The sequence below is a fragment of the Rosa chinensis genome, chromosome 1 (assembly GCF_002994745.2).
Source record: "Rosa chinensis cultivar Old Blush chromosome 1, RchiOBHm-V2, whole genome shotgun sequence".
NCBI lineage: Eukaryota > Viridiplantae > Streptophyta > Magnoliopsida > Rosales > Rosaceae > Rosa > Rosa chinensis.
In genome coordinates, this window is record NC_037088.1 from 61403996 (window position 1) to 61419251 (window position 15256).

At 38.7% G+C, this 15256-nt stretch overlaps 1 protein-coding gene and 1 pseudogene across 2 annotated transcripts; both read left to right on the top strand.

Moving 5' to 3' along the window:
• The first annotated feature begins 318 nt into the window (after positions 1–318).
• Positions 319–3927, top strand: LOC112191067. Of its 2 annotated transcripts, none has more exons than XM_024330577.2 (8): positions 319–783; positions 1389–1536; positions 1654–1804; positions 1949–2074; positions 2160–2240; positions 2370–2562; positions 2663–2933; positions 3342–3927. In XM_024330577.2, the coding sequence occupies exons 1-8, from the start codon at positions 577–579 to the stop codon at positions 3599–3601; spliced, it is 1437 nt and encodes a 478-aa protein (XP_024186345.1). In that variant the 5' UTR covers positions 319–576; the 3' UTR covers positions 3602–3927. The 2 variants fall into 2 exon arrangements, with proteins under 2 accessions (XP_024186345.1, XP_024186341.1); XM_024330573.2 differs by having other exon boundaries at positions 320–783; positions 3339–3927.
• Positions 3928–4401: 474 nt separating this feature from the next.
• On the top strand, positions 4402–14984 carry LOC112168582 (annotated as a pseudogene).
• Positions 14985–15256: the final 272 nt, after the last annotated feature.

Below are 15256 nucleotides of genomic sequence, written 5' to 3' on the forward strand. Positions count from 1 at the left end.
GGCGGATACTTTGGCTAACCTCGGTCACTCTACTAGGGACGAAAAACTTTGGGACAATTTTCTTCCCCTTGGTGTGTGTGCGTGTGTTAAGGGATTTCAACTATGACTCGTTTGGGTCAGGTTGTCCTAGAGATTTTTCTTTACAATTTTGTTGTTGTAGTATGTTCTTATAAACTAGTCTTTTCAACCCTGGACCAATATAGTTGGGCTACTAGGCCTCTAAACTATAATGTAGCCCAAACTTGCTCAGTTCATCTTCCAGGCCTAGATTCAAACAGGAAAGCCCAGCAACTCGCCGTCAAAATTTGCCGTCCAATAAATTTGAAATCAGATCAGAGCAGACATCTTCACTCCTCCCAAATCCGACACCAAAAACCTCCTCTCCGGCACGACGAGCTCACACCCAAGACGGAGACACCTCCTCTCCTCTCTCTAATCACCTAAAGCCCTAATCTTTTCTTCTTCCCCCAATTTCGGAGAATCTAGGGTTTCTCTGATGATCAGGAATTGGCGAAATTGAAGAAGGAAGAGGAGGAGTGAGTATGCGTTAGGAGTTGAATTGAAGTTTCGATTTTGATGGAAGGGGGGAGGAGGATATCGGCGAGTCCGCGGCCGTGTAGTGGCCGGAGGGTGGTGGCGGCGAGAAAGCGACCCCGTATTGGCGGCGTGGACGGGTTCGTCAACAGCGTTAAGAAGCTTCAGCGACGCGAAATCAGCTCCAAGCGTGACCGGGCTTTCACTATGAGCGATGCCCAGGAGAGGTTTCGGAATATTCGTCTCCAGGTAAAGTAAATATAGTTGCTTTGATTTTAATGGAAGTGAAAGTTTGGGGCTTTTGATGGTTTTGGGTGATTAGTTTGGTGGTTGGGGTTTTATGAAGAGGCTCTGGGTTTTGTGCTGGTTTGGAATTAATTCAGAAATAAATGATGGGGTTTTGCTGTTAATTAATCAGAACTAGGCTTATGTTGAAGTTAATTGTTTGTGTGTAATCTGGGCATGGACCTTTGTTCCTGTGCTGAGTGGCTTTAAATTCCAAGTGTTATGAACTTGTTACAGGCTCTACTTTAAGATTAGCGTTTAGAACTCATTTCGTGATTTTAATACCAATACTTGATTTCTTGGGAAGAATGCTGTATAATAAGGCTCAGATGCTAGGTTGCATTAGATTGAAGTTAGAACTTGTATTCGTTTCTTTTAACAATCTTTAATGAAAATCTTAATGCACTTAAGCTCTAGTATTCTCGAAAATTGCTGTAAACTCTGATAGATATGGAATTATGGACTAGCTATGCTTTGTTCTGTTTGATATATTGGTGACAAGCTTTTGATTGGTATTGTTGGTCTGTCTGTTTGAGATATCTAAGTTCTGTTTGTGTTTGAATGCACAGGAGGAATATGATACCCATGATCCAAAAGGTCATTGCGCCATGGTTCTGCCTTTTCTGCGAAAGAGGTCGAAAATTATTGAAATTGTAGCAGCACGTGACATTGTGTTTGCTCTTGCGCAGTCTGGTGTTTGTGCAGCGTTTAGCCGAGGTAGTAGCTGTTCTATTTGGATTTTCAATGTTATAAGGATCTACTGAAATAAGTTTTTACATCGAGAAGTTCATGGAGGGGAATATGAATATGTAGAACTTTTGTTGTTGGATGCAGAAACCAATCAGAGGATATGCTTTCTGAATGTCAGTCCCGACGAAGTTATAAGAAGCTTGTTTTATAATAAAAACAATGACTCACTTATCACAGTTTCAGTTTATGCTTCAGACAATTTCAGTTCTTTGAAATGTAGAAGCACGAGGATTGAGTAAGTGAATACCTCCACCCCTCTGCCCCCAACAAACAAACACAGACACACACATAACCCACCATAAACAACAATGTAATTAACCCAATTTACATCAGTTTCTTTGATTGCTTGCTAAAGACACTGTCAAACTGTATGTTCCAGATACATACGAAGGGGTAAACCAGATGCTGGCTTTGCTCTTTTTGAGTCTGAGTCACTAAAGTGGCCTGGATTTGTAGAGTTTGATGATGTAAATGGGAAGGTTCTCACTTACTCTGCACAAGATAGGTAAGTATTTCATCTTTCTAGTATGGTTCTCTTGGTCATCTTCTTGTTCTTGATTTATCTAATTTTTGTTTTCCATTTTGATCAGTATATACAAGGTGTTTGATCTTAAAAACTATACAATGTTGTACTCCATATCAGATAAACATGTCCAAGAAATTAAGATTAGGTAAGCTTTCTTCACATTCTCAATCACAGACTCATACAGCAATGGTTGTTTTTGCCTTTAGCCTTGGTTCTTTTGTTATTTCATAGCAGGCACTTATCTCTTTTTTTTTGGTTTGTTTTCTTGCTGCAGTCCGGGGATCATGTTGTTAATTTTCAATAAAGCTAGTAGCCATGTTCCTCTCAAGATTCTTTCTATAGAGGATGGTAGTGTTCTCAAATCCTTCAACCATCTACTTCATCGGAATAAGAAGGTAGATTTCATTGAACAGTTCAATGAAAAGCTTCTTGTAAAACAAGAAAATGAGAACCTCCAGATTCTTGACGTGAGTATCTTTTTTGATATCTTGAAGAAGTAATATTTTGTGTTCATTTGGTTTGTTACACTTGATCGTCTGAGTCTGACTGGTATTCTGTATTCTGTAGGTTCGCAATTCTGAGATGACAGAAGTTAGCAAAAGTGAATTCATGACACCATCAGCTTTTATATTTCTGTACGAGAATCAGTTATTTTTAACGTTTCGTAATCGTACTGTGGCTGTTTGGAACTTTCGAGGGGAACTTGTGACTTCGTTTGAGGATCATCTTTTGTGGCATCCCGACTGCAATACTAATAACATATACATTACTAGTGACCAGGATCTTATTATTTCTTACTGCAAGGCTGATTCTGATGATCCATTAGCTGAAGGAAATGGTAATTTTGGCTTGTACCTATACAGGATGATCACCTTTTATAGTTATACATCATGGACATTCTTCTCCATGAACTATATGCAAGTTGGTTTGCTTTGAGGTTGATATTTTTGGCTTTGATGACCTGCTTTGCATATAGTACGAGTAGAATGTCCTGAAGTTCTAGTCTTTTTTTAGTAGAAGTGCTGTATCTTTGTTATTCTAGGCAGAGGATTTTATAATGTTCACTACGGTCCTTCAGTAGGCTCAAAGTTGTTCTTGAAAATGGGGGTGGCAGGTGCACCCAGTCTGGAGATACCACCTCCACGGATCTAATTGCATGGTTCTCTTTTGAATGTTTATCCCTTTATGTGAAAAATGTGTTGGATTTGCTTGGATGTCTAACTGTGTTGCACTCTATTTGCAGCAGGATCCATCAATATCAGCAATATTTTGACAGGGAAATGCCTTGCTAAAATAAAAGCCAGCAAGAATGTGGAAAATGAATGCAGTTGTAGTGGTGACTGTTGTGGAAGCAGTTGCAGTTCCAAGAAGCGTGCCCAGTCATCCAGAATTAGAAGTACAGTCGCAGAAGCCTTGGAAGATATTACTGCTCTCTTCTACGATGAAGAGCGCAACGAGATCTATACCGGCAATAGGCTTGGTCTAGTTCATGTATGGTCTAATTAATGGTTTCTTCAGTTTGTTCGCTACACAGAGGTCCTCAGTCTGTACCTAGCAGCAACAGAGTCCTCAGTCTGTACCTAGCAGCAACAGAGTCCTCACTTAGCTGTATCTGTCCATTAGATTCATTGTTGTGTTGGTCTTGTAGATGGTTGAATTCATTGATGCCCCACTGCAACAACTACTTCCTGGAACTGTACCCTCAATTGCTCTTGTACCATTAATCCCTTTGTTTACCTAAATCAGAATTCCTTGTATCTGTACTCAGGTTGAGAACGTATTTGTAACTTTTCATGGTCGTGTAATATATCCAGATGAATTTGCTTCTGTAAGAGTGTTAAGTTGGAATATATTCCGTCCTCTGTTTCAACATTTCTTGGTGGAATTACCGGTTACGTGACCAAGCCTTCCTATGGGTTTAGGCTTCTTCTTCCATCTCTCTAGGGTGGTAAGTCGTGAAACCAATAAGAACAACACCCTACCTGGAATAGAAGGTACACCTATCCATGGATGGATCAGATTTTGATTCAGATCTGGATTTGGTTTGGATTCATTATTAATGGACGGTTTTGGATTAGTTAATTTGATCCATTAATGATTCGGATTTGTTAATTTAACGGCCTGAAAAGGGTCTACACTATCCCTCTAGGATTCAATCAATCAATTTAGTGACAACTGCATTGCAAAACTTGGAAGGCAATCTAAGGCAGTTCTTTAGCTTTCAAAACAACTACGTTTCAAAGAAAACTGCCTGTTTCTTCTTTACCTTCTCAGACGCATTTGTTTGTTTTAACTCTGTCCTCGCTATGAAAGGTTCAGCAATATTCGCCTCCAAGTACTACTAGACACTAGTACTATTTCTCCAGAGGATTTGCTCCGTAATAGTCAAACTTTAAAGTTTTTTTAAAAGAAAGAAAATTAAATTAGATGTTTTACGCGACCAGAGAGTTTACATTGTCAAAAAACAAGGGATAACTACAAAGGACTACCGGACCACCTTTCGTTTAACATAAAACTCCACAACCTTTCCCTTTATACAATTAAGGACACACCCTACTCCTTTTTACCCTTTCACAATTTTTTACAGTAACAGCCAATATTTCTTGCTAAAAAGTCTTCACACAGTATCATCCTAAGGACTAGCCTTCAACATGCCACATTTTCACCTAACGACTTCCTGTCTAAGCGGCAACTACCAGGGCGGAATCACTGCTGCCTTAGTATGATAAAGGGTTCAGACTTTAAAAACAATAACATAACAACTGCTACTGCTACAAACTGCTACTGCTATTTTCAAATGCAGAAATAACAAAATATTTTTGTGACAGAGTAATGGGCGCAAACTGAATTTATTTATTCAAACATAAATACAGATACAGAATCCAGAGCCTCACTCTTGGGTAAGCAGCTAAAAGCTGTTTAGCTATCCATAAGAGTGATTACAGATACTTACTTGGAATAAGAGGCACACTGCATCAAAAGACTTATAGAAAACCTGCTACTGCTGCTACTATGGCTTTCTTATTTCTTGAGAGAATCTGATTCTGCTCAAATTTTCGAATGCCTTCTAAGGGAAGCTAAAGCTCCTTATATAGGGAGCGGAACTCAAATTACAATTGAAAACATAAAAATGTACAGGACAACTGCGTGACCTTTCAGCTTTTCTGAGTGCTCCTGATGATGGAGGTTGGTTGAGAAAAGTCGAAAAGTAGTTGGTGAAACGTCTCTTTCTTGAATTTTGCAAAAGCAAAAGTAGCTTTTAGAAAAGTCTAAAGGTCTACAGTTGCAAGTTTGGTGCTGATTCTTCACCTGTAGCTTCACATGTTCTCGTCTGTTTCAGAATTGTGGCCAAAGACAAAGGAGCTGTTGTCTGCCTGGGCCATTCTAACAGTGGTAGCATTATCTTCGACATCTGTATCAACATACATCTTGTAGTGGTTGTCATTTTCAAGCTTTTCCACCCAGTGCATGCATGCCATTGTCGAATCTATCTCTTTTCTGGTGAGAGATAGGTATAGGTCACTGCTGACTACGTCAGGATGATCGTAAGCAGTGATAATAATTTTTTCTCCTGCTGCCAGGAAGGTATTGCTGATATCTTCAGAGATGATCTTTTTGATGTACTCTAGAGTCATGGCCTTCATCCATGGGATGCTTGAGTTTGGTTGGCCATTATACCCTACACAGGCTGGTTGAAGATATTTCCTTTGAATAATTCTCACATAATGATATGGAGGAATATATTCAACTTCACCGTTTGCCTTTTGGATCCATTCTGGAGGAGTGGATCTGAACTTCAGACGAAGCATACAGTCATTTTTTCTAATGTTTTTGACTGTGTTGACAATAATAGGTGGCAAACCTTTCAGATCATCATTTGTTTTAGTCCACAGATTATGGACAAAACCATTTTCAACAAGCCAGAGCTTGTGTTCTTGAGGATGTTCACTTTGAACATTGACTAAGTATCTCCCAACATAAGGTCCTGCAATGATAAAGAGAGTTGGAGGAACTTGGTCTTCAGAATTATGACTTCCTATAAAACTGTGAAATTCATGCCAGTCTGATTCATTAAGTGCCATGATAGGGACCCTAGCACTTTCTGGACTTTCGAGGAAGTGAATTTTTTCTTTTCTTACAGCACTCTGCTGTGTATGAAGTTCTTCAAACTGTGGCCTACCATTTTCGTAGAGTTCTTCAGCTAATGCAAAGAGAGCTGGGAACATTAGACCATTGCTTCTTTCTTGAAAGGCAAATAAAAGATTATCCAGGATTGCCTTCTGGTGATAAGCTAGTCTCCTGCCAGTTCTGAACACAGGAGTATCAAAAGTTCTTAATTCGTAGTTAAAAACATTTATAACTCCAGTTGGAGTTGGTCTGCTTTTTGGCAAAGCAGCAGCCATCCACAGTCTTGATGAGCCTTTACCGTCTGCCGTTTGAGACGGGCTAGCTAATCCTTTACCCTCGGATTGATCAGTTGAGGCCAAGCCTTTTGGACTTAGCAGAAACCTTTTGAGGATTTTTTCTTTGGTTTCTTTGGGATCCTCTTCGGGTTCATGTTCTTTCCCAGTTCTTCTGCTTCTGGGATTACGGCCTTCTTCGTCTTCTCTTTGGCTAAACATTGCCATTTCTCTGGTCAATGCGTCTGGAAGATAATTCTTGTTTCCTGCAATTAATTCAACAGTATAATCATATTGGTTAAGAAACAATTGCCAGTTGGCTAATCTTCCTCTATCAGCAGCTTTATCGAGTTTAAAATTTTTGAAATTCTTTACTCTAGCACAATCGGTGCGGACAGTAAAGGGTTTTCCAAGAAAAGCTGGAGAATTTAAAATTGTTTTCTTGACCGCCAAAATTTCTTTTTCCCCTGTGGGATAATTCAGTTCTGCAGGGTTGAACTTGCCGCTACAAAATTTACAGATCTTTTCAATGTTAGTTCCAGGCGCTCTCGCTAGGACCACACCAGACCAATAATTATTACTCGCATCTGTTTGGAGGATAATCTCATCATTTTCCTCTGGTTGCTGTAGAGGAGGGAGGTTTTTGCAGAGATTTTTTATCTGCTTTACAATCTTTTCATCATCTGCTGTGAAGTTCCATTTTCTTTTGGAACTTGTCTTAGGAGATAACATTGCTGTTAACCCTGAGATTTTGGGAATGAAATCTCTCCCATAATTTATGACACTAAGGAATCTCTCTAGACTCTTAGCATCAGGAATTCTGTCTGGGAATTTCCAGATCTTCTCAAGGATATGAGGTTGGAGTTTTATGACTCCATTCTTGATATTTATTCCTAGGAAATCAACTTCATCTAAAATAAGGAAGATTTTCTTTTCTCCTAGGATAATTCCATGCTGAACTATCAGCTTTACAACCTCGTAGAGGTGTTTCATATGTTCTTCTCTGTTTTTGGAGAAGACAAGAATGTCATCTATGTAGACGACGCAGAACTCCGCAACATGTTTGAAGATGTTGTCCATTTTTCTCTGAAAGATTGAGGGAGCTTGCTTGAGACCAAAATGCATTACCAGCCACTCGTAATGACCTTGTGGTGTTCCAAATGCAGTGAGAGGTACACTCTCGGGATGCATCTTGACCTGCCAGAAACCCGACTTTGCATCGAATTTCGAAAAGACTTTAGCTCCTTTGAGCTGGTTGATCAATACTCTTACTTGAGCAATTTGATAACCGTCTTTGACAGTTTTCTTGTTGACATCTCTGTAGTCAATCACCATTCTAGCTTTTCCTCTAAGGTTTTCTGCATGATTTCTCACGTAGAATGCTGGAGCATGATGAGGGCTAGTGGAAGGTTGAATTAATCTCTTGTTCAGAAGATCTTCAATATCTTTTCTGAATTCTTTTTTATCTTCCTCTTTGTACTGAGGAATGGCTTTGACATGACAGATGGCATTCATGTCATGTAATCTTAATTCACAGACCACTGGGTCTTTTTCCCAAAACTTCTGAGGGTCTACGTCGATATTCTGTTAGAGTAGTTTCTTGATTTTTTCAAGAGTGAGAACTTTCTGCAACTCAAGCTTATTCTGAAAGTGCTTAAGGTTATGCTCATGAATGAAACTAGCTTCTTCTTCATCTGCACTAGTTGTTTCTTCTTCTTCTTCTTCTGAAGATGATTATTCAACAAGTAGTTCTCCTTGTTGTTTGATTTGGAGGATGGTTTCAAATTTGGGTTTGTAGGGGGTAAGATCACACCTATTCTGTTGCGATCTCTGATATTGGGTAGTAAAGTTTGGACCTACAATACTTTTGGCTTGAGTAAGCCTATCTGCCCAGAACACCCGTTCTCCTTTTCTGAAGCCTATTGCTTCTTCATCTTGAATAAATCGCTGTTGGAGAATGAAATCATTTCCCAACAAGAAATCTGAGCCTTGGCCTTCAGATTGCCAGACATTGTGGATGATAAATGTTCCTCCACCAATGGTGATATGAACATTTTTTGCTACTTTATTCATGGTGAGATGACTTCCGTCAAATGTAACACCTGTAGTTGTTCTTTTCTTATCTTCTTTCCAGAGTTCTTCTGGAATTGCAAATCTTTTTGCAACAGTAAATCCTGATCCATTATCTACAAAGGCATGTAGATGATATTTTTTGTGATCAGGGAATTTAAGTCCAATCTCTATGTAGTTGCTGTATCTACTAGTAGAGACGACTTTCGATTGTTGAAGCTCATTTTCTTGAGCTTGTTCCTTTGGAATGAATGGTTTACATTCTTCTGGAACAATTTCTGGTGGTTCAACCAGTTCAAAATTTTCTTTTTCATCAATGTTTTCTTCATCGATGATTTCTTCCTTTATTTTTTAGGACGGTGGTTCCATGATTTCTTGGAACAAAGTTTCTACTTCTTTCTCCTTTTGCTCAGAGAAATATTCTTCATATTCTTGTTCTACCAATTGGTTGACAATACCATTCTTGGTTTTCCTTCTTGCTTCAGCTATGAAGCATTCTTTGTGATAAGTCTTTTTTGACTCTTCACAAAACATAGGGAGACCATTCTTTTCGTGACATAAGTAGTAGTCACAAACGAATGTACCAGGGTTCACCTGATAAGCAGACATTATTGCCTCTGTCTTGCTTTCTTCCCAGTTTTTGACTTTCAGGACATTCATCTGTCTAGATTCGAAGTACTCTACTTCAGAATCTGATTTAGAGTCAGATGATTCTTCTTCTCCTGACCAGGCAGAGTATACTGACCTGTTGTCTTCTTCATCATCAGAATAGGCTATTTCGTAGCCTTTCATGTTTGCTGTTTCTACTATATGCTCATATTCTTCAAAGAGCGCTTTAGTAGATCTTTTACCCTTTTCTGGGCATTCATTGGCATAGTGCCCTTCAGCTTTACATAACCAACATCTGCAAGCTTTCTTGCTTGGTTGTTTATGTTGATTAGTATTCTTCTTTTTCTTGAAGAATTTCTTTTTAGGATCTTCATCCTGTTGTTTCTTGTAATTGGAACTTTTCTTGAATTTCCAATCTTTTTTCTTATTACTCTTTCTGAATTTTTTAGAGTAATATTTTTCTTTCTTTTTTTTCTGTGGAATTTGGATTCATGACATCCCCAGTTGGTTGGCATATCCAGTATTCCATAGCATAAATTTTCAACTCCTTTGAGTTGTTTCTTAGCCATTTTTGCTCTAAGATTGGCTTTGCATTGTTCTTTCAATAATTGCCTGATTCTGTTGGCAATTCCCCCAACTGAGAATCTTTCAATTGGTTTTTCAGCTATGCTTTCTCTCACAGCTGTTCTCCATGGTTCAAGGAGTTTCCTGTGCAACAGGTTGACTAGATCAATGTTTTCTAGTTCACCAATTGTACAGTAATATTCTTGAAATTCATTCAAGTATTCTTCAAAATATCTCATGTCACAGATTTTGAGAGTATAGATATTTGATTTGGCTGTTTCTTTAGCCTTCTCACTTAAATTTGAGAGATCTCCACAGAACTTATCGTACAGGGGTACTGCAAAATCATACGGAGATTTTGAAGTTTTGATCTCTTCCAGCCATTCTTTTCCTCTGGCTGTCTCTTTGAAAGAGAAGTAATACTTCTTAGCTACACCAGTAAGCGTAGTTTCAAAGTACATCTGAAGATCAGGAGCTTCAAATTTTCCAAGGGTTAGAGCAGAGGCCATCATCAGGCTGTCTACCCATTGGTCAAGAGTTTTTCTCTTGTCTAGAGCTTTGTCTAGATCTAGCCAGATACCATAATTTGAAATTGGTACTCTGGGTATCTTGTCGTCTGGGACAAATCTTTGAGAATTTCTTTCTCCATTTTTTCCCGTAGGGCTTTCTGTATAGGGAGTTTTAGTTTTCCCTTTTCTCTAATGATGGAAGTTTTGGAGCTATCCCCGTCTTCCATTTCAATATCCTGATAGGGAAGGAGTTTTCTTTCCTTTCCTGGATTGAAATTTTGCATTTCTTCGATTAGTTTTTCTAATCGTTTAGGATCTTCGCAGAATTCTGCTTCTTCATAGAGATCATAGAGCTTTTGTGCTCTAAGCATATTTACTGGTCTGTTCAGATCAGCTTCTAATTCTTCTTCAGTGATAGATTCTGTAGGTTCTTCAACCGAGAATTTTGTACCACTGCTACTAGCTCCTCTAGTGCTGTAGCTTCTTCTGAAAAGATTCTTGTTTATCCTGATATTCTCAGGACTGACATCACTTTTCCTGTGATTGTCAAAATTTAGACTGATTTCTCCAGTCTTTCTACTTTCATAAATTTTAGCTTTTGCACTTTCTGCTGGTAGCTTCGAACCAGATAATTTCCATTCAATAGGAAAAGTTACTTCATTCCAAGTAACCTTGTGAATCTGTTGTGAATGGTTCTTCTGACTAGTGAGGAATCCAGTAGTAAGACCAGGGATGTTAGATATCCTTGTCTTTGGCTCTACTGTGGTACTCATCAGTTTATAGTATACTCTGTATACTATTGCTAATTCTTGCATATTTTTTTTCATAGATATGCCATCTGTCTTGACTCTTAGTCTGAGACAGTGAGCTGCATCTTTTAAGCTGGTTGAGAAATTTGGGAAGCAATTGAAATAAGCTACTTGATTGCATAAAGATGCTTCAAGGGTTCCCAACAGACTAGCTTGAAAATCTGTTAGTCTATTGTCTTGGAGGACACATAGAACTGAACAGTTTATGCCTTCTCGAGCCAAGAGTTTTATGCCTACTTGGACTGCTCCAATATGCATAAATTGATAATTTTTTGTTCTTGCTCGGGCAACTTCTTCAGGAGTGATCAGTAGTAGATCTGTTTCTCCTATTGTGGAGGGGGTTGTAAATTCTAGTAGTTTGAAATGATGGCTCTCCATCAGATCAAATGTTCCCCTTTTGTAGATTTGTTTAAAATCTAGCTTTGGAATTGAGGCATTTTTTACCTCATATTCGATTTCAGTATATTCGAACTCTTCTGCATTTAGGAGTTGTACTCCTTTCTTTTTGCCAAAAATGCTCATCATTTTGACATCTCGAGTTTCTTTCGGATTTTCATACCGAATACTAGTATTACTAGTTGATGGTTCCAGAAAAATCATGTTTGGAACATGATTCTTTTCTGGTCTCTCTAATGGTTTGAATCCATTAGCTTTCTTTGTTTTTACTGTAGGCACTGTCTTGTCCTTCAGTATATTTTTCATAGAGTCCAGCGTTTTTTGCTGTTCATTGATTTTTTTACTAACACTTGTTAGTTTTTCTTCTTCCGTTTTTGGAAGTTCCTTGAAATAATCCAGTTTGTTTTCCAATTTTTCTAATTGGTGGATTATAACAGGTATTTTTTCTAGATGATCTTGATATCTAGATATTTCTTTCTGCAGGTTCTGATATTTTTCATCAGAGGATTTTAATAGAGAATTCAGTCTCTCTATTATTAAATCTGAAATTGTCCCCATTGGGGATTCCCCTGCTGAGCTATTTTACTAGCTCTGATACCAGTGAAGTGCATATCTAACCAATGCTCAAATAATCAAGAGGTTTTTGTTCCTCTTCCAGAACATATAACAGATTATCAATATCTTGCTCTACTTTATATATTCTAGTTTGAAGTCTATAGATGATATCCCAGTAGTCGGGAGATTCTCTGTTAAGGTTATCTCTATAGGCTTTCAATTTTCTCAATTTCTCTTTTTCTCTTTGCAATTCTTTGCTAGTATTTTTGCAGATAGCAATCAATTCAAGTCTGTCAACGATCGAAATTATGAATAGTAAAATAACTGTTTACCTTCGAGTATAGAGGATGGATTTATACCTGCAATATGGTTAAACAAACAAATTCAAAAGCATGAGCCCACTACGCTCCGTCAATTTTCTTTTTACTGAAGGGAAAGATTAATACTTAGAGAGAAAGTGAAACTTACTAAAGACAAAATGTCCTGAAGTGTAAACTTTTGTCCTTAGATGTATAGAACCAAAAGTTGAGGAGTTCTTTGTGTTTTGGACTTCTACTTTGAGAGCGTTGTTTACATTTTCTACTCGAGAACTCCCGAGTCTTTACATTTTCTTTGGTGATCAGGACCTCTTCTTGCTTGCCATATGGTATGACAAGATACCAGAAAAGACTATTGTTTGGTACGCAAATGGAGACAATCCAGCACCAAAAGGATCCAAAGTGGAGCTCACAAAGGATGGTCATTTCAGGCTCACAAAGCCTGTTATTAGTGGAGTTGCTTATGCTGCCATGCTTGACTCCGGCAATTTTGTTCTTGCAAACCAGAATTCATCAGCTCCTTTATGGCAGAGCTTCAAAGACCCCAGAGACACCATTTTACCGACCCAAGTGTTGGAAATTGGAGAAAAGCTCTCTTCCAGGCAGACTGCCACCAACTACTCAAAGGGCCAGTTTCAACTCCAATTTAAACCATCCGGTACGCTTGAGCTGTATCAGCCTTGCCTACAGAGCAAGCATATTCATCATACTACATAAGCAAAACATCGGATGCAGCTGATGCAATGAACTCTGGTTATCAGCTAGCCTTCAATGAGTCAGGTCAAGTCAATGTTGTTCTGAGGAATGGAAATATAGTAACCCTCTCAAGTCTCAAACAAAACAGCATCCCCATCAAGAGATTACTATTTCAGAGCAACACTAGATTCCGATGGGCTTTTTACCCAATACGCTCATTCAAAGTCCCTAATAAATGGGAATTGGACACCCTGGATTTCTCTGTGGTCTATCCCAGAAAATATTTGCTTGGATTCAACTGGAAACGAGGGCGGCGGGCCATGTGGATATAACAGTTACTGCAGACTTGATGCAAACACAAGGCCAATTTGTGAATGCGTTCCTGGCTTTTCTCCTTTAGATCCCGAATATAAGTTGCGCGGCTGCAAACAAGACAGGATGCACAGTTGTGAACCACAAGATGTATATGTGATGCATGATCTACCAAGTACTTTCTGGCCCACTTCTGTAAACTATGAAGTGTTGCAGGGACTCAGTGAAGATAATTGTAGCAGAAACTGCCTCGACGATTGTAACTGTGTCGTGGCTATGATATACAATGGGGGCTGCATTAAGAAGAAACTGCCACTCTCGAATGGAAGGCAAGACTGGAATATGTACGGCAAGGCGCTCATCATAGTACCAAAATCTGCTGACGCTTCTGAGAATCCTGCAGCTCGAGATTCAAACGCAGAGAAGAAAGATCAGAAAACTCTCGTCTTAGTAGGAGCACTCCTTCTAGGTAGCTCTGTGTTTCTCAACTTCCTATTTGTTGCAGCAATTGCTTTGCTTATTTTCTACACATACCGAAAAACACATGGGGTTATCACTAGCACATCAAGTATTATGGATGGAAATCTACGCGCTTTTACTTACAAAGAGCTCGAAGAAGCCACAGATGGTTTCAGAGAAGAACTTGGAAGAGGGGCTTTTGGCACTGTGTACAAGGGAATCATATCATCTCTAAGCTCAACAAACTATGTGGCAATCAAGAAGTTGGACAAGGTGGCACAACAAGGTGAAAAGGAATTCAAAGCAGAAGCGAGTGCAATAGCCAAGACCCATCACAAAAACCTCGTCAGATTGCTCGGCTTTTGTGATGAAGGGGAAAATAAACTCCTAGTCTATGAGTTTATGAGCAATGGAACACTGGCTAGCTTTCTGTTTGGGATTTCAAGGCCTGATTGGAACAAACGGATCCAAATTGCGTTTGGTATTGCCAGAGGGCTAATGTACTTACACGACGAGTGTAGCACCCAGATCATCCACTGTGATATCAAACCCCCCAACATACTTCTCGATGATTCATTTACAGCAAGGATTTCGGATTTCGGATTGGCAAAGCTTCTGCTAAGTGATCAAACTCTGACTCATACAGTCATTAGAGGGACCAGAGGGTATGTTGCACCAGAATGGTTCAGAAATACTCCAGTTACTGCATGCAAAGGTTGATGTTTACAGTTATGGGGTGATGCTGTTGGAGATTATCTGTTGCAGAAGGAGCCTCGAAATGGAAAGGGAAAATGAAGAAGAGGTGATACTAACTGACTGGGTTTACGATTGCTACGCGCAAAGGAGATTAAACAAGATGATCGAGGACGATGAGGAGGCCAGAAATGACATGAAAAGGTTGGAGAGGCTAGTAATGGTGGCAATTTGGTGCATACAAGAGGATCCATCTTTGAGACCCACCATGAAGAAGGTTACACAAATGCTCGAAGGAGTGGTTGATGTATCTGTACCTCCAAGTCCTTCTCCTTTTAGTTCAATATGCTGAAACTTACTGTATCCATGCATCCATAGTTGTTTCTTGACTTCTTCACTACTAATTAACTAAATTAAGGAAGGTCTGTATAAGTTTAACAATTCATTCTACAAGTTTATGTTGCGCCAAGCAGTGGCGGAACTAGAAAATTATTTTTGAAGGGGCCAAAAAAATAATAAATAATTATTTATAAAAATACATAAAATATATTTATTCTTTTCATTAAGAGCGTAGATATTAAAGCATGTATTAATGTTTTCCATTTAAATTTGATTCCTTAACATGCATTTTTCCTTCTCGAAAGCACTAACTAATAGGTTGAAATCTCATACATCAAGGAATTTATTAGTATTTTCCTTTCACAAAGCATATAAAATAGAGTAATTTGGAATGTGGAGGGGCCACAACATAATTATTTTTCAATTTTCTAAT

What these genes read in the sequence shown, in the direction of transcription:
- LOC112191067 (XM_024330573.2), top strand. Translation starts at nt 577, where the DNA reads ATGGAAGGGGGGAGGAGGATATCGGCGAGTCCGCGGCCGTGTAGTGGC. An exon ending in TTCGGAATATTCGTCTCCAG is followed by an intron (nt 784 to 1,388) that starts GTAAAGTAAATA and finishes TTGAATGCACAG; the next exon opens with GAGGAATATGATACCCATGA. An exon ending in TCCATTAGCTGAAGGAAATG is followed by an intron (nt 2,934 to 3,338) that starts GTAATTTTGGCT and finishes CTCTATTTGCAG; the next exon opens with CAGGATCCATCAATATCAGC.